Source organism: Perna viridis, chromosome 1 (assembly GCF_037379345.1).
Source record: "Perna viridis isolate PV_CMFRI_1.1 ecotype Kerala chromosome 1, ASM3737934v1, whole genome shotgun sequence".
Classification (NCBI taxonomy): Eukaryota; Metazoa; Mollusca; class Bivalvia; order Mytilida; family Mytilidae; genus Perna; species Perna viridis.
The window spans coordinates 11685974-11705709 of NC_142445.1; the positions used below are offsets into that span (position 1 = coordinate 11685974).

The following is a 19736-nucleotide window of genomic DNA, read 5'->3' on the forward strand; positions in this document are numbered from 1 at the left end:
AACCGAAGTAGCATTGACATTCATTGACTGACTTCAAACTTTCATACGTTTCAAAATTAAAGACCTCAAAACATTTACCCATTCTAACAGAATCCATGTCTTCTTGGTCTTGTTTTGTCCATTGTCTTTTGTAGGCCTCCACGGCATTCATTAGAACTGAAAAGTTACACATTGTAATTCTAATTTAAGGAGCGTGGTTTCTCGGTACTTGGGACCTTTTAAAAGGGCCTTTGTTTTCAATGATGTTTAAATCTCCCGTAATGACGTGACCTGAAGGACCATATTTCAATGAAGAATTTTTGCAAGAATAGTCAGGTTGTGTAGCATTGAAATCCTAAATCTCAAGGGCCCCGTGCGGGTCCTGGCGTCAAAAGAATAGGCCTGCAGCAAAGCTAAGGTTGTCGTTAAAGGTAACTAAATAGTGCTCAGGACCCTAGACGGGATGCTAGGGTGCTCTGCCCACAGAGCAACTGGGTTATGTGCCTCAGATGGTGGAATGGTGTAACCCTGGCGTCGTCAGGCTATAATGCTGAAAAAACTGACCCCAAACCATAGTGGTGCACCGTGTTGGGAAAGATGCCACATTCCTCGCACGTTATAGAACCCTGCTGTGGTATTCGATAGGAGTAGGAACCTTTGCGTTGCGCCACAGGAGGCTACATTGCTCGAACCTACTTATCTCTCCCTATTTCTAGTGGCAATCAAGATTTGTCGACCCTATTGTCCTTGCATCCCATCCCATTTTTAATTTCATCCTCATCATTTCATGTTCATTTTACACGTGCAGGTCCAGATGTCAAAAGAATAGGCCTGCAGCAGCGCTAAGCTTGTCGTAAAAGGCGACTAAATAGTGCTCAGAACCCTAGCCGGGGGTAGGGCGCTCTGCCCACAGAGCAACTGGGTTGTGTGCCCCAGGTGGTGGAATTGAGTACCCCTGGCGTGTTACATGCTGGGGTTGTCAGGCTATAATACGGAAAATCTGACCGCATACCATGGTGGTACACCGTGTTTGGAAAAATGCCACGTTCCTCGCACGTTAAAGAACCCTTCTGTTATATTCGAAAGGAGTATGAACCTTTATGCCCCGCCACAGAAGGCTAAATTGCCGGACCCTACCCATCCCTCCCTATTTTTAGTGGCAATCAAAATTTGTCGACCCTGTTGTCCTTGTGTCCCATCCGATTTTTCATTTCATCAATATATCATCTTCATTTTATTACCCATTTCATGTTCATCGCCTGAATATAGCTGAAATATTGCTGCCGGGCGTTAAACCCCAACAATCAATCATTGACTGATTTTGGCATTCACCCAGTCTGGTTTAAGGCCAAGATATGGCTTGATTCTGTGTATAGTGAATGACTTCAAATCTTGATCGAAACTGAATTTCAAAGTCTACTGGGTTTAAGACTTGTGTGACGAAGTAAGGTACCGTCCAGTGAGATTTTAATTTATCTTAGATGGTTTCGTAAATTTCCAGTTTTAGACGGATGTCTTGGCTCGTTTCTGTTGTTCTGCATTAATCTTCAAATGCTTTTTGCTTGTCTGTGTAATGACAATGTTTTCTTGAAAGTGAATTTGGCTGGCATATTGATTACCCTTCTTAGCATCAGATAGTTCGGTGTGAATCCGTTTGCTGGATGAGGAGTGCTTCGATAGGTTGAAAGTAAGAGGTTAAAATTGATGTCCCAGTCTGTGAGATGGGTTATTTATAAAGCTTTGTATCATGCCGAGTAAGGTTCTGTTGAAGAATTCAATTTAAGCATTTGATGATGGGTGGTACGGCGTCGTCCTTGTTTTTGTGATTTCCAGGAGGGTACATACAGCTTTAAGCAGGTCACTTTGAAAATTACTTCCTTGTTAGCTAGAAGCTCCAATGGTCCAAAACATTTAAACTACTTTACTAGCTTTGTCGCTACGATTTCAGCTTTTTTGGTTGGGCAATGGATATGCTTCCATCAATCGTTTCAACTTGTCTCTTATTACTAGAAGGTATTTGTTTTTTTTTTCTTCGTCTTGTTTGTAGAAGAGGGCCAACGATGTCGATCGCAATCCTCCCCGTGCGGATCCGAGTGTAAAAAGAATAGGCCTGCGACAGCGCTATGCTTGTCCAAAAAGGCGACTAAATAGTGCTCAAAACCCTGACCGGGGGCTAATTTGCTGTGTCCACAGAGCAACTTGGTTGTGTGCCCAGGTGGTGGAATGGGGTAACCTTGACATTATACATGCTGGGGTGGTCAAGCCATAATACGAAAAACCTAACCGCAAACCATAGTGGTGCACCATGTTGGGAAAGACGCCACATTCCTCGCACATTCAAGAACCCTGCTGCGGTATTCGATAGGAGAAGGAACATTGGAGCTCCGCCGCAAGGAGGTAAATTTTTCGATCCTGCCCCCTCTCCCTATTTGTCCCCGTCGGGAGGGCACATTGAAATGCCGGGCGTCCGTCCGTAAGTAGAGCACAAAGTATTCACTTCATTCAATCCTATGTTTCTCCCCTTTTGTGAAATTACCCGGACCTGTACGGGGCCAGGTTTGATTCTAAATACTCCCTACTTGTTTTGGATCTGAATAATGAGAGGGCATCCTAGGAAAACTCAATTTGACCTTAAACTATTCTTTTGGAATCGTCTGACACTTTAGGTTTAGCATACTTTCCCTCTTCTCATCGAGACAAGAATCTGGCTTAAAAAACATTGAATCTTACATCCTTGCATAAACTTCCAATGCTAGAGTAATCAAGGGAGCAAAGCTTCTGGCGGAAATCAAAAGAATGTGATCCAGGAACAAAAACCAGACATGGAAAACCGACACACACAACAAATAACCAAAGTAACAAAAAGAAAATGAGCAACTCGGACTCCACTAAAACCTCGGGGAATGGACAAGGTGCACCGGCAGGATAAGCGTACTCTTTTCTAGAAACAGCCGCCGAGTTGCTCGTAAAATTTAAGTCCAGGGTAGACGAAAGAGGACAGGAAACTATGACACGATGGACAAATCAGTTTTCATGGTGCAGGTGAATAGCGGTTACTGCTGTATTGGCATGTTCTTCTAACGTTTTTTCAATACTTCTCTTATTACAACTTTGTCTGCAATTCCATCTAAAATGTCGCTGACTTCATTTCTGACTTCAAATGAAATATCACTAGGTTCTAGCTGCTTTGTTGGATTATGATCTATAACAGCGTAAGATTTCATCAGTTTAGTAGAGAGGGAGTTTACTTACATCAGCATAAATCTTTCTAAATTAAATATGTTTGATGATTATAATACTACACATGGACATAGACCTTATATTATTTATTTATTATATCAGCCATTTAACCTCTCAATGTAACTATTTATTCCAAGGGAACGATATGTACCACATCTTATCTGAAAGGACAAGTAAGGAAGATTTGCTTTAGTCCCCTACTGACGACTTTCGCCGAAAGGGACGTAATGTTTGCGCTATGTTCTTCCGTTTGTCCGTCAAATCCGTATTCCGCGCTTTTTCCGCATGCTTACAGATATACAATTAATATTTTGTGCATTTCTATATACTGACAAGTAACAGTTCAAGTTCGAATTTCTTGTTCCGATCCGTTGATTTTTTGCGTAGTAAACACTCTTTGACTTACGAAATTTATTTAATAACTCGGTTTTCCGCACTTTTTGTATTGCTTACAGATCTGCAGATATCCAATTGATATTTGATACATTGCTTTACCATGACGAGTTACAGTTCAAGTTCAATTTTGTTCTGGTCTGTTGTTTTTTTTTCTCGCAGAGTTACGGCCCTTGGAGTTTGAAAATTAGTACAATAGCTCAGTTTTCTGCACCTTTTCGTCATGCTTTCACATACACGTTTGCTATTTGGTACATAGTTTACATTGACAAATTGCAGATCAAGCTCGAATTTTGTTCTGGTCTGTTCTGCTGAAGTGTGGCCCTTGCACTTGAAAATTTTTGCTGACTCAGTTTTTCGCACTTTCCTCGTTTGAAAATTGCGCATGAAGTTTGCGCTCCGATCTTTTCAACATATTTTTCTATAAATACGTCAGATTATAACACAAATATCTTGTACTTCTATTTGATCTTTATCAGGCCATATAAAAATCACTGTGTTAATTTTGAAAAAAATAAGATATTGTATTTTTCAGTTAGAATTCAACAGCATTTGAATAAGTTTGCAACCATGGCCAATTTTATCAGGTTGCAGCGGTTGGAGGAGTAAGTGATAATTGAAAATTATTATTTACTATGCAATTCTTTTTAAATTAAGGGAAAAATAGTACGAAATAAAAGGTGTACAGTGTATTTAAACTAATACAAAAAAACCCAGATAAAAACTGTGAAAAAGGTTGTCCTCAATCAAATATCCAAATGTGACAGTTATGTTGAATAGTTAGTTGGTCATTCCAACCATTAAATCTCAGTAAACGTGTGTCCTGGATTTTGTAAACCGAACAAAAAATGAAGTACATGTAACATTTCCCTTATGCTGCCACAATACATTCAAAGCACATACTAGTCAGGTTTTAAGTATTTGCCCTTGGACTCTGAAGATGAATATATACGGCTTCAATAAATATGATTCTAAACGTAAATTATTATCGATAACATACCTAGCCATTCATTATCACATACCTCGTAACTAAGACTGTTGGTTTTTAGTGCCATGAAACTGTCAAGGAAGCTAGTAATTCTCTTGTGATGCACGATTTTTCGAATATATGAAATTTGTCATGTGACAAATGCTTACAATCACTTTTTTCTTTCAAATAAAGCAGATAACACTTATCCTACCGCTGCACCTGGTCCATGCTGGCAGTTTTTGAAGTCAGCCCGAGTTGCCCTTATGCTTTTGCTTTTTTGTACGTGTTAATTTGGTAATTTCATTTATGTGGTGGTGTCCAACTGTCTGGTCTTTATCCTTAGATTACTAGTAGACATTTGAACAAGAGTGCATGTTACTACAATTACGATGGAGGCAATAAATCGCAGATAGATAACTGAGTATGTATTGAAAATCAGTTGACCTGGTCATGCTCTAGATACCAGTGAAACAAGAAAAACATGTACGCACTTAATTACTACACAGAAACTATAGATAAATGTTCACATAACTAATACAAAACTTTCCAAACCGAAGATGCGTAGGCTTGTTCAATGATTCCATCAAAAATGTCATTCGGTTCGTTATCCTATCATTATTAACCACTTCCAAGTACAATAGTTTGTTGGCTTTATATAACATTATCTCTTTACTCATCGCCAGACTGCAGACACGTATATTATTAGCATTCTCCTTCCGATTTGAAACTAAGACAAACCCTGATGAGGCATTCAAATTAGATGGGAAGATTAATCATATAGTTTTCTAATAGGCTAATGATTGACAATGCTTGATTCGAATATTAGATAATGGTGATAATGCTAGTACTCCTACAGAGTAATAAATACTAAACGGACAAGTATCATGATTGGATGTCGTGTTTCTAATGTTGCTTGCTTGTTCGATTACATCTTTGATAATACTAACTATCATTCATCAAATAAAATAGCTCTATTCTGTAAGGCATTTATACGTGAAAAAATAATCGTATTTTGCATTTACTATTTTACACTTATTAACATTACTACCTGAAAAAAAAACTAATTATACCTAAGTATCTATGACGCAGTAAGAACGGAACAGGTTAGAATGACTGTAGAAAACCAGTTTTGATGATGTTTTAGAATACGACAAAATATATATATAAAAAAAAACAAACGAACAAAATGCGTTGATTTCCCCTTTTAAATGATGTCATTTAAGATGTTGCAAATAACATATAATTAAAACAATATCTATTTAATAGATGCGTGCACTTACAATAAACTATACAAATAATTTGCGTAACGAAGGCACATAATTTTTGCTGGATTATTTTCTAATAAAGCATAGGTTCAGGATTTTTCAGCATTCAATATAATGAGCGCAAATTTATATGGTTGTCATTAAATAAAAGCAAACACATTCATATAGGACAAAGTCTTCATAAAAGTAATTAATACGAATTTAACCTTTGACCTTAGTAGCACAGAAAGCCCGATTTCAGTTTGATAGGACTTGTTATATCAAGAAATTATCTTAACTTGTTTTGTAACTTTTACAATAGCAAAATGTCAATCTGTTTGTTGCTCACATCTGCTCGTTTGTTTTTTGTTTTTTGTTGGTTTTTTGTTTTTTGTTTTTTTTGTTATTTTTGTTTGTTTTTGTTTTGTTTTGTTTTGGTTGTTTTGTTATGAAGAAAATGAATTGTACATGAAGTAGAATTGTGAAAGACATTTTTTTTAATTATCAATATACTCAACTTCGTCTTCTTACAGGTTACACCTGACTCATATTAATTTCTGTAATTTTATTGAAACGTTATCAAATTCACAAAATGAAGGATGGTGAAGATACTCTCGAATAAGTAAGCTTTTGCTTTTTAAAAACAATGACTGTATTAGATGTTTCGAATTGTCATTGTATGTACTCATGGTCATTTTAAATATATATCAAGACAGTTATGTTTATAGAAGCCCTTGATACTGTAAATGGCCAGACATTTTCAATTAGAATTATCACAAAATCGATTGTTTTGTTTGTTTTTTGGGGTTTAACACCCGAGCAGCAATATTTCAAAAATAAACTAATTATATTAGGCCTATACTTTTGACACCCGGACCTGCACGGGTGTCACAAAGTCGAAACCACCTGAATCACTGAAGCTTTATATTTTGTATTTGGTATATATATATATGGTACTGGATTTGCCTTCCTATTTCAATATTTGAGTTAAGAAAAATTTTTCATATACAACTTATCTTCTCACGTTTTATGGCTCTAATGCTGCTGATGTTACATATAAAAACACGTGTACCGCTTGTGGATATTTGCAATATTTATACAATGGATACTTACATACTTATGTAGTATTTACAACCGTGGCTAAGGGAAGGTACATTTTGGTCTATTTAGTTTTATCGAGTCTGTACAAGATACTTTTATGACAAATAAACCCTACAAGGAAAGCCACTTGCCTAAAGAACACAGCTATTGGTTAACAACTGTGACTACTCGTTTGAACCGTGCTTTTTACAAGAATGACGCCTTTACTGAACTGAAAAAATAAGTGGCATAAAGCAACCTTATAAAACCTGAAACATCAGTATTGCTTATTTCTTTCAAGAATGATTGTTCAAATTTATATTTTGTCTTCAGTGTACGTTCGTTGACTCGTGAATGATGTACACGTTTCTTATCTTCAAGCACAATCTGCTTTAAATATTATCTTATATATATCTTAAATATTATTATATTATTACTGGAGACAATCCGTTACTCCCTTGTACAAACGGACTTCAGGGCAGTAGCAGCGAAACTAATAATATAAAATGTAATGAGGAGTTTACTCTGTTTTATCCCCGACCTGTCGGTACCGGTCTCTTCTCTGTTTCTCTGTTGTTGGTGAATAAAACTTGCAAATTATATATTATTTTATTAAAAGAGAAAGAAACAATTTATAACTATTTTTACAGCTAAACGACAACTCTTTATATAATGATATATCTTTTTTTTTTCGATTTTTACACTTCATGCTTGTTATATGAAATATATGATGACTCCGTACAGAAGTGATTGACCTGTTTCATAGAGAGATAATTTTAACAGGTAAATTGTGCAGAATTTTCAATTTGATCACAGGTGTAGGGGCATTAAGCTATGAATAATGCCAAAAAATATCGACTTTGTTGCACTAACATACAAGTTGTTCATAACATGATAAACTATATACTAGATATAAGTAGATATAATATTTTATGGCATTAATTCGTTGTAACGACGTCATAATGGTGCCACAATTTAACTTCATTTAACAAAAACTATTGAAAATCATAAATTTTGTTGTTTTTTTCGGACACCTTTACATTCAGAAAATGTCCACACCTAACAATGAACTGAATGTTTTCACATATGATCAACTATGTAATAATTAACGTAATCTTTAAATATAAAGTTGTTTCTTGGGTGTGGACACCATTTCCTTCCCAAAAATATGACCAGACAATGACCAAAAAGTACAAAATTTTACAGAATGTCTGAATATTGGTAAACTTCAAGCAACATTTCTGTCCTTTCAATGCAAGATTGATTCAAGGCTCCAAAATAACAATTAAATCATTCGACACTTTATCATTAATTTTCAGATGTATTTTAGGCCTGTAAGACCCTTCATCACAACTTTTCCTTTGTTCCATTTATTCTCTTTTATTCCAACTTGTTTATTTAATTCATTCAAAACCTATTTGACCACTGTTGGAGTTTGTCGTAACCAACCACTTGATTGGTTTGAGGGAGAAATATTTTGTTTTCTTTTTTTCTTTGTCATTCGTCATATTTTAAGAAGTATTCGACCATCAAAGTTTAGTAAAACTTTAAAGATTATGAAACCTATCCTGGTACAAATCAACTTCGTGCTTGGCTATGTCATAATACAAAAATGTACCAATATTTAACGTATAAACATTATAAGAGGGTGTCATTCCGTTCAAATCTTTATTCATCTTTGCCTTTTGTAAGTCTTAACTATTTTAGTCTTGACATAAAGATAATTATTTCAGTTTATGTTCTTCCAATTAGTCTATAAAGATTACCAGATCTACAGTATGCATTAATAATTGCTGCGCAGCATCTTCTTATGTCGTTTTCTTTTTAATCAGAAAAATGTACACTTTTGATGGTTTTACAGTCTCATAAATGTTAATTGTTTTAGATATGAAGCCTTCAATTTTAATCGGTGTAATATTGAAAAAGAACTTTTTATGTTTTAACAATCAAGTTCGAATATCTGTTCATTAAATTAGATTATAATATGTCATTTCAATTACTAAAAATTCAAATTATAATAGACAGGTCATGTGAGAATGTCGAAATAAATTCATTCTTGCCGAAAGTATTTTAGATACATGATAATAACTGATTCAAAGGTGTGTTAGTACATCCTACTAAAAAGTTGCATTGTGTTATATTTGAATGGAATCATGGTATTTGCATGACAAGCGCAAATTCCTAAAATAGCGAAATTGAAGACACACAAATGTAATCATTTTTATTATGTGTGTCATGTGAGATATGCGAACTACTGTCCTGCACTCCAAGCAGATGTACATACAATTGAAAATGAGCTGCAGTTTTTCTGTTTCAGTCCTAAATAAATAGTGATCGAAACATTTGCGGATAGTAACACTTTCTTTCATCAGATTCAGCATGTAATACAAGAAAGGCACTTTCAGAAAGGACGGCCAATGTATCAAAAATAAATTATTGTGATGGTTTTCGACTGCATTACTTTACTTTTTTTCCAGAAAAAAAAATTAAGAGGTTGACGGAGCAGTGTCTTAATTGAAAGATAAACACATCATCTTTTACACAAGAATGACTTATAGTCATTTGGTCAAAATGATTTTTATATGTGAAATAATGTGACCAATTCAGGTTCGATCCGTATCTTGAAACCTATAACAGACTTTGTCTTCCTTCAGTTTAAGTACGAATTCGGACTATTGCTTTGTTAGTTATTTTATCATGTTAAATAACAAGGTTTACATCTCAGGCTTGAATAGACATTACATATGATTAATTCAGCATGTACACTCTTTCTAATCGATGAATTCATGTTTTTGTGCATTTTATCATTAATATGATGATTGAAAAAATAAAATCGCCATTTGTGGTGAAATAAACTCTATTTCATAAAATACAAGTACTGCTGATGCATCAACTAATACTTAGTTTCAGATACATTGCATTCACGGTTGAATTAGATAAATTGTAGATAATGCATTTTAAGTTTCAATAACGTTTAAACTCAACACATAATCACGTAGTTATAAAAGTTTTGTTGGTATATTCATATTTTATCTTATTTTTGTAATTGTAGTAGACATTTGCTTAATCTTTTTGAAGTGTAATGGCAAAGGCTTACAGACATTAAAATACTCGTTTTATTATAATATAAACTACTATGTAGCAATATTTAGAGAAATAAATGAATTATAAGATAATATACTATTTCTGACAAAGTTGAGAGACATTAGTTAGCTATTCGTGTGGAATATATATAAAAACGTGTTTAGCAAATGTTCGTGCTTATTATCGTTGCATAAAATTATGTCCGAAATTTGAGACAAGAGCAAGCTACTTTCTACAGTAAATTGTGTTCATATCCCAAAGTTTCTGTGGATTTATAGGAATCACACTTTTGTTTGTTTGTCTGTCCACCTATCTTGTAAGTAAAACTTCTTGAGCAACATTTTTTGTCCTTTGTAATTGCCTTTTTAACCATTTTGTCCATGTTTTGCCGTAACATGTGCAGATACCAGACTAATTGTCTAGAACATTCCAGGAATGACGAATCTTTTCACAAGAAACCTTTACTTAATTTTAAAAAGTCAACATAGGCTACCTTTGCCTCTGATTAACTTGTTTGAAAAATCAATTCTTCTCTAAAATTTCGGATGTCAATGTTTTATAACTCAATTGCCATTGAAATCGTATAATAATTCTCGACTATATTTCTGAAGGTAATCATACTTTACAAGAATGCAGAATAAAAGACATCGATTTTATTTTGTCTTAGCTCAAACTGTCAGAAATAACAGGTCCAATGTCAAAACTTAAGCAGGGTCCCTACAACAATTGTCATGGTAAATAATCGACCACTTGAGTTTTTATAGTAAACCAATTTGATGAAGAAAAACTATTTCGTTGAAAGAGTAATAAAGGAAACCAAGGTTATAGCGGTAATAAAAAGAATGTAATCTAGGGACAAAGACCAGACATGGAATACAGACAGGCACAACTAAGAACATAAAGTAACTAAAATCATACATACAAAGTAACAAAAGCAAATGAGCAACTCGGACTCCACTAAGAACTGGGAGCATGGACCTGGTGCACCGGTAGGGTAAGCGTCCTCTGTTTTTCTAGAAACACCAGCCGAGTTGCTCATAAAAAGTCAAGTCCGGGGTAGACAAACGAGGAAAGGAAAACTATGACCCGTTGAATAAATCAGTTTGCATGGTGCAGATGGATACACTATAACGGTCCACGAGTTCATGATAACGACCATAAAACTTCTGTAGTGATGACTTCAATCTTGTAGCAACATAACTCTGTTCCAGAAGCCTATTTGTTATATATTATATACAACTAAAATAACTTTGTCCTCTATTTGTTTTGCAGAAAATGTTGGTTTCATTTGTTTAGGTTAAACTTGCGAAAAATAAGTGTTTGTACATCTTTAGTAGAGTTAGACGACATTATTTGTTTTCAGTTATATAGAACTCTTACATATCTCTTTAACCGAATTCATCAGGGTTAAAGTGGCATGATAGTATAGAAAGTGTGCTAGCAATTTCTCTAAAGGGTGGATTGGCTTCTCATGGACGAACTTTGACAGACTTGTAACGAACTGAGATATCCTGTGCAGACTCTTGTTCATTTTATAATCAAAATGCAAGACTCAATTACACATTCTTATGATTCAGGAAAATATGATTATGTAGAATTTGTCTATATGTATCTGCTACATTAATTCTAGCTCGACAGCAAAAATTGATTGTATATGTTTTATTGGTAATGAAGAATAACTTTGCTATAAACATGAGGGGAAACAAGCTATATATAATCACTAATTGGACGGGTATTTGACTGATGGAATTTAGCAATCACAATAAAACACCTTGCTATGCATCAGAAGTGTTTATAGGTCTGAATATGTTGTTAAGTCTTACTCATTTCTAAATAAACGCGATGACCTATGTACATCTTTTGAATGTTTGGAATGATGCATATTTCACATTTTAGCCATATATCTTTCATCCTAAAAATCATTACTAACATGTTCCATTCTTAAAACTATTTTTTTCTAAATGATTTTTATAATGATATATGTAATCCGTTAGTTCATATTATGTTAAAACTGTATTAGCCTAATCATTTTTATCCTATTTTTTTTTATTTTTTCATTATTCTCATTTTGTTTTCATCTGGTTTTGTTTTGTTGTTTGTTTTTTATTATTAAATTTTTTTTTATGAACACCAAAAATGATGTTTTGTTTCTAAATAAATCATTTTTAGTTAGCAAGTCGTTCGTGTTGAAGTATCGTCCACTTCTGTGTATACGAATGTGTATACTAACCTGTTTTATACATCTTTAGAGAGTTTATACTAAGTCTTTTCTTCTTATTTGTAAAAAGGAATCGTAAATGATAATTATTTACCATATATACAAATTGTAATATCTCAAAGTCATTAGACAGCGCTAAGCTTGTCGTAAAAGGCGACTAAAATAGTGCTCAGAACCCTAGCCGGGGGCTAGGGCGCTCTGCCCACAGAGCAACTGGGAAGTGTGCCCTAGGCGGTGGAATGGGGTACCCCTGGCGTGTTACATGCTGGCGTTGTCAGGCTAAAATACGGAAAACTTGACCGCAAACCATAGTGGTGCACCGTGTTGGGAAAGATGCTACGTTCCTCACACGTGAAAGAACCCTACTGTGGTATTCTCCCGGAGTAGGAACCATAGGGCTCCGCCACAGGAGGCTAAATTGCCCGACCCTACCCATCTCTCCCTATTTCCAGTGGCAATCAAAATTTGTTGACCCCATTGTCCTTGTATCCCATCCCTTTTTCATTTCATCATCATTTCATGTTCATTTTATCATCAATTTCATGTTCATCTTCTGAATATAGCTGAAATATTGCTGCTCAGACGTTAAACCCCAACAAACAAACAAACAAACAAACAAAGTCATTAGCTGAATTTACACCTTGCTTCCGTCGTCTTGAGCTGGGATTTGGTGGCAAATTTTTCCATTAAAATAGGAGTAAAATCAAGGGATACCATGGTTAATGATTCAAATGTTAAAATAATAATAATAATGATTACAGCAAGGAAGCTATTGTCCTCAACAAATAGAAACACAACTGCAACACCGATGTCTTATCGATCGACAAATTCATGATGGCGGTCGTAGACTCTTAAAATCCATGACTAAAAACCATATTTAAAACTTATCTGTAAGAAGTTTAGAACGATAAACGAACTTTGTGATACTGCGACAAGCGACAAGATCTAAAATAACGAACGAGTCGAACACCCACGCGGATAAAAATTAACGATGTATTTCCATGACCTTCTTCGTTCTATTTTTGTCATGCTCCCAGTTTTTAGTGGAGTCCGAGTTGCTCATTTACTTTTGTTACTTTGTATGAATTATTTGGTTACTTTATGTTCTTTGTTGTGTTTGTTTTCCATGTATAGTCTTTGTCCCAGGATTACATTCTTTAGATTTCTGCTAGAATCTTGGTTCCCTTTATTACTCTTGCAAAAAGAAGCAGACATAGCAAGGTCCTTTTTCTGTATGGATGCATGTAATAAGAGTTAATCACTGGATCGAAAATTCCATAATTATACAGCAATAAATGTCAGAAACATATTTGGCTGTAACAAGATGAACAACTTTTTTATACGAGTTAATATCACTGAAAAGCAAATGTTGACGTTTTGATAATCAGGATTTTATTAAAAAGAAATTTGTAAGTCACAAGCTTATAACTAGGCTTTATAATTCAACTGACTACGAACTGTAGAAAGATTATAGGGATTATTTTCACTTAAATTTCGAAAAGACAATAGCCTTTTTAAATTTCTACTTTTTATTATCTTCGTTAATAGTAATAGCACCAGTCTGATACAAACGTCACTGGCCAGGCAAATTTTTTATCATGTTTTAAAATTTTGAATTTAGACAGCCAACAAGTTTGTGTTGCACCTGCCACTTTATTTAGCAGATTTTAATGCAACCTTCCTACCAAGTATTAAGTACAGTGTATAAATGCATAAAAAATATTTGGTATTTTAATTATTCCTTAAATGCCTTCAAGTGGAATCCTATACAAAACATAAAAGAAATGCAAATTAAAATAACTATGGATGTTTTACATTTGGCATTATCACTTTTTCGGTTACAGGATAGCTCGGTAATAAAGAAAATCTACCGGTCAACAAGTAACTATTCCCCCTTTCCAATTTTATATATATCAACATTTGTCAAGTTGATGTTAGTTCACGTGCTTGTTACATAGAAAATATTTATATTGGATGTTTAGCACACTTGAAAATGACCCTTTTGTATTTGGAGATAGAAATTTTTTATATCCTTTTATTAATGAAAAAGTCTTCTATTCAACAAATTCAATGTATTTTCTATGGGTAAGGGGAATTACACGATTAAAGAGTCAATTTATCAACATCCTTTTTGTTTGAGTATTTGACAGAAAAGACACTCTGCTTATCGACAACTTGATTAGAAGATTTGTTACCCAAAAAAGAAAAAAAAACATTTGCGTGACAAACGATAGTTACTATTTCTTTTTCTTTTTTTTTTTTTTTGGTTAAGTCAAAAAGCAGACCCCATGAAGTATGCTAGCGTGTTCGCCTCGAGTACGAGAGATACCTGTGTATTAGATCCTCGTAGGAAAGACTTTCAGATATTGGTTGTCTCTGCTTGTCCTCCAGTCCATTTCTACATCGCGCAACGTCTAGATGGTTACTGATAAAGTGATATGTTAAAGGGATGAAATGCTTTTCTGTTGTGTGTTGCTTTTGTGTGCTAACACATTGGAATCTAGTACAAGCAGGTCAGCTCGATTGATCAAACGCAATGCATGAAAGATGTAGAACTAAAGCCAATAGTTCAAGTCGTATTTGATATCGCATATACTATGCGTAAAAAAATTAAATCAATAACACCTTCATTTGTTAAATGTAATTAAACGAATCGAGTTTTTATAATTTTCAATGACCTGTTTAAACAATAAAACTCAAACACCATCGGTTTAACTAACATGTTTCACTTTAATCAGTGCATTACACGGGTCTGTATAGAGAAAGAACTTTTGTCAAATACAATCACAGTAGTTAGTTTAAGACTTAATATTGAAGACTGAAATACAGAACATAAATGTTTTATAATATAACAATAAATTAGCTAAAATGTATCACCTCACAAGATTAAAATTTAGTTTACCGAAGCATACAACTTATCAAATTTTGTTTATTATTTTGGCGTTATAAATTCAGTGATAATTATCCGGTTAATTTGATAAGGATTTGATAATAATGTCTGTCTTTATTGTAGATTCTGTATTTCTAAAATATTGCTATAGTTCTACTTGTTTATTATTTTGGGGGGAAATCGCATTACGTTCGGTACAAAAACGGCTTTAAGATAATATGACATAATCTTCAAAGAATAAAGTCTAATACATGACCATAAAGAGAAGGAATCAAGGAGAAGGGTCGGTCATGGGGAAAAATTGACTCCAACACTTAAGGAAAGTCATTTATTTTGAATCCACCGATCCTTACATCTTTCTTCTAATTTTGAGTTCAATTGTATGTAGTTCAACGTCTTGCATTACAACCGTTACAAAACATTAGACCGACAAATTAATCTTTCTAATTTGTAAAATTGCGGAATACAATGAGTATGTCTCCGATGTAGAAGTATTGATGACGCTTAACCATTGACGAGATTTCGACGCGGACCAAAAAGACAACAATAGTACCAATGACACTCTATGATGGAATGAGATTAGCTATTCCATCTTGCTACGTATTTGTACTACAGTTGTATAGTATTTTTAATGCCGACAGTTCGTTAAAAAGCCACTTCTTTGTTCTGATTTAAATTGTGGTAGCAAAATGATTTCTATATGACAAAACTTTTGTCAAATTGGCAATCGAAATGGGATAATAAATATTACTGGGACGAGCAGAAATTCATCGTAAAATATTTAATGTAGAGATAACTTGTGCCACTTTTTTTTTAACAAATTTTAGATTTCACTTTGTTGTCCCCTCTTTCTCGTAACAATTTTACACATTGTGTTCGTATCCTTTTCTGCAATATAAATAAAACTTAGACAAAAGGAACTTAAACTGACAGTATCAAGAGACGTCATTGATTTTGAGGTGTGTACATAAAATGTCAAGGTCACAGTAACAAAAATAAAGTTTTCTTTGTCGCCACATTTTTTCCCTATTTTTTCGGAGTGGATAATGAAATGTGCAAACATAAGAATTACTGAAAATGTCAAATCATACGGGGAAAAATAAAAATCTTGGGAGGATTCGGATACATCTCTAGAACTAGTTATTGAATGATATATTTAAAAAATGTTAAGGCGAATTACAATACAAAGAATTTTAGCGAGCCATTTTTATACATCAACTTTTCAACATTTTTTTTTCTTACACTATCAATAATGGTAGGAAAAAACTTACAAGACTTAGAACTTTATTAATAAGTCAAACGGGTTTAAAGTTTTCAATTTTACATTGTGGGAAATTTCATAGGCCTTTCCTACTGTTACGATTTTTTTACTTGTATTTACTGTTTGTTAACTTTCAGTTTTACTTTCATACACGACATTGGACATAACATTAAAGTCATATTACATCGAAGAGCCATGCAAACTGTGATACTGTGATGAAACAGGCGGAAAATTTGAAATATTTTGTTCCACCATTCTGCACGCTAACCATGTCAGTTACAACGAGATCAAATGGGCTAAAGAACAATTGCAATTTGGAACTACAGGCAATCTTTTAATGCAGTTTTACTAAAAAGCATGTTTAAATATTGCTTCTAATAATTACATTTCTCATTTAGTTTTTGATATAGCATTCTATGCAAGATTTTGCATGACTCTTTTAGTAACTTTTTCACATTAAGTTGACAAAAGAGTAACTAAGAATTCAATAACAATTCACAACCCACATAACGCTCTACACAGCATAGTTTTATGAGACCCGTCTAACTCCATGTAATAATAAATATAATCAAAATAAACAATGCTTATTTACAACAAATGTGGAAAATGATATCAACAATACATACATTTGTATAATGATCGTTTTCTAACATGAAATTGAAATTTTCGAAATGAAATATTAACAAGTCCGTCTGTACTTTCTAACACAAATAGCTTTTCACTTCGTTTCACAGAATAAGACAATGTAGATATGTTTTTGATCGTTATAAATGTCATAACAGTGTAATACACATCTTCCGTCACTTTAACGTATGTAGCGCACTTCTGTACTAGTCGTTCTCAATTACAGTTGCAATGTTCCGGAGTGCTTTGTCTCCAATCATCCCGAATTTAAATAATGCCTTCAAATTATAACAGATCTATGCAAATTCAGGTCATCGCACTAATAGCTTACGACGTTTTCTTCTTTTCTCCTTCTTTTTTAATTTTTCCAGTTGTCTCCGCACTTCTCTATCCCTCTTTTTTCGTTGGCGTCTCGAAAATCTTTCTACTTCTTTTAATAATGATCGTCTTCCTGTAGAAAAAGGACTGTGACTGTAAGTTCAATCATACGGATATATATGGTATCATTTATAAATTCAGCGTTAGAGTGTTATTCGGCTTCTTTCTCATGGTTTATATTTTGATTGTGGATATGGCAATATCATTGTGATAAGGAACAGATATGGTGAACGCAACAAATGCACTATCATATAACCTTTATAAAATAGTAAATACCTACAAAGATCACCAAAGGTCTTCCCCAAGTGTAAACATATCTTTGAGTAAGCTCTGAATGGCCCCGACAACAAAAATAATAAAATCCACTAAATCTTTCATTTCATAATCTGCATTGCATGACGCAAAGTCCCAATAGTCATATATCATACTGCGGGCCACTTGCCCGAGTTATACAGGAGAACACGTGATTTAGATTTTGACATAGAATATTCGTTGTATCATACTCCTACATTGTATTTAAAAGTATTTAATCTAGATCTAAAGTTTATGTCTGAAGAAAGGTAAGTGGAGGTATGTACTGTAAATGAGACTTTAACATAAAAGTATGTGTATATATTGTGAATAAAGTGTAAAACGACAACAGTGAAAAAACACTTCATTCCATGCACAAGATCCACACATTTACTGTAGACAACACTCATAGATTGCCAGAGTGGACTTAGATTAAAGGAGAAGACCGTGTTGTAGTGCAAGTCATAAATATCGAAACCAATCTGTTAAACGCTAATGTACATTAAATTGAAAAAAAAAGATAATTTCCCTTTCTTAACAAATTAATCGATATTTATAATAAGGGAATTTGAATTTCCCGCGCAAGTGGGCGTCATCATGATCCTTTTAGCTGTGACGTCACGATGTCGGGTTGTTTGTTTGTTTGTTGGGGTTTAACGTCCGAGCAGCAATATTTCAGCTATATTCAGACAATGAACATGAAATGAAAAAAAGGATGGGTCACAAGGATAATAGGGTCGACAAATTTTGATTGCCACTGGAAAAAGGGGGGATGGGTAAGGTCGGGCAATTTAGCCTCCTGTGGCGGAGCGCAAAGGTTCCTACTCCTATCGAATACCGCTGCAGGGTTCTTTAACGTGCAAGGAACGTGGCATCTTTCCCAACACGGTGCACCACTATGGTTTTCGGTCAGGTTTTCCGTATTGTACCCTGACAACCCCAGCATGTAACACGCCAGGGGTACCCCATTCCACCACCTGGGGCACACATCCCAGTTGCTTTGTGGGCAGAGCGCCTAACCCCCGGCTAGGTTTCTGAGCACTATTTAGTCGCCTTATACGACAAGCTTAGCGCTGCTGCAGGCCTATTCTTTTAACACCCGGACCTGCACGGGTTGTAAAGTGAAAGTAAATTGGTAATTGATTATGATGTCCGAAGAATGCGCAAATTTGGGGCTTTCCTCCTAAAATTTCAACCCAAAATAAACAGAAGAAGATATTGACAACATTGACGAGCTGCGGGATTTTCAGCTAGAAAGCTAGTATGTCTGAGGATAATCCGCCGGTCAAAAAACTTTTTTATCATTTATGCAGTCGTAAGCTAGACAATACAGCATATTTCGGCGATTAGAAAAAAAGGATTGTAGAAATATTTACCGAATATTCTTTGTGTACACATTATATGTGCAGTTCTTGTATCAGTACCAAGCCGATTTAGTGACGTCTCGAGCTTATCGGAAGCTACCGGTAAAAATCAGTCTGCTTGTATAGAAGAGTTCTGCAAAATGACTATCTACATATATTTAAAGGATTTCGAATTTTGCATAGCCTTGGGCATTTTACAAAAGCGCATTTTGCATTAAAGGTTATTTATTTTCGTTTATATGGGTATGATTTATCATAAGAGCCTAACTTAATGCAAAGGTGGCCTTTCCCTTTCAGTTTTGTCGATAGAATATTTCAACTTAACCTTGTCAGAAAAAATAAGATATTTTTCCATCAAACAAAACTTACTACTTCGTTTTTTCTTTCGTCGCTTTTTTATTTTCTTTGTTCTTGTCTTTTTCTTATTTTTATTCTTTTTCTTTTTATTCTTTCTGTTTCTTCTTTTCTTTTTCTGTCTTTTTCTTACATTACTTCGCCGCGGTCTTTCTGTTATATTTTCTGTCTCACCTAGAATAGAACTCCAAAGTAAGCAGTAGATACAAATGTATACACCCAGAAATAGAATATCAGAAATGGAGGCTTTTGTCATAAACAAGTTTTTATTTTAATTGAAGCATAGTCTAACGGTAATGCAAGCGTCTCCTGCTTTCACGAAACACCTGTGTAGTTATTCACGTACGGTGGTATGTATAGGAATAA

The 19736-nt window shown here is 34.4% G+C and overlaps 1 protein-coding gene across 2 annotated transcripts in view; it reads right to left on the reverse strand.

Annotated features, from left to right (window-relative positions):
* Positions 1 to 15412: 15412 nt before the first annotated feature.
* The window catches only part of LOC148627261 (uncharacterized), a 32676-nt gene continuing 28352 nt past the window's right edge, over positions 15413 to 19736 (reverse strand). For both annotated transcript variants that reach the window (XM_088570569.1, XM_088570577.1), the window contains exons 9-10: positions 19386 to 19544; positions 15413 to 17434 (exon numbers count right to left, since the gene is read on the reverse strand). In XM_088570569.1, coding sequence (XP_088426695.1) covers positions 17295 to 17434; positions 19386 to 19544 — 299 coding nt within the window. In that variant the 3' untranslated portion in view covers positions 15413 to 17294. The remainder of the gene's footprint in view (positions 17435 to 19385; positions 19545 to 19736) is intronic.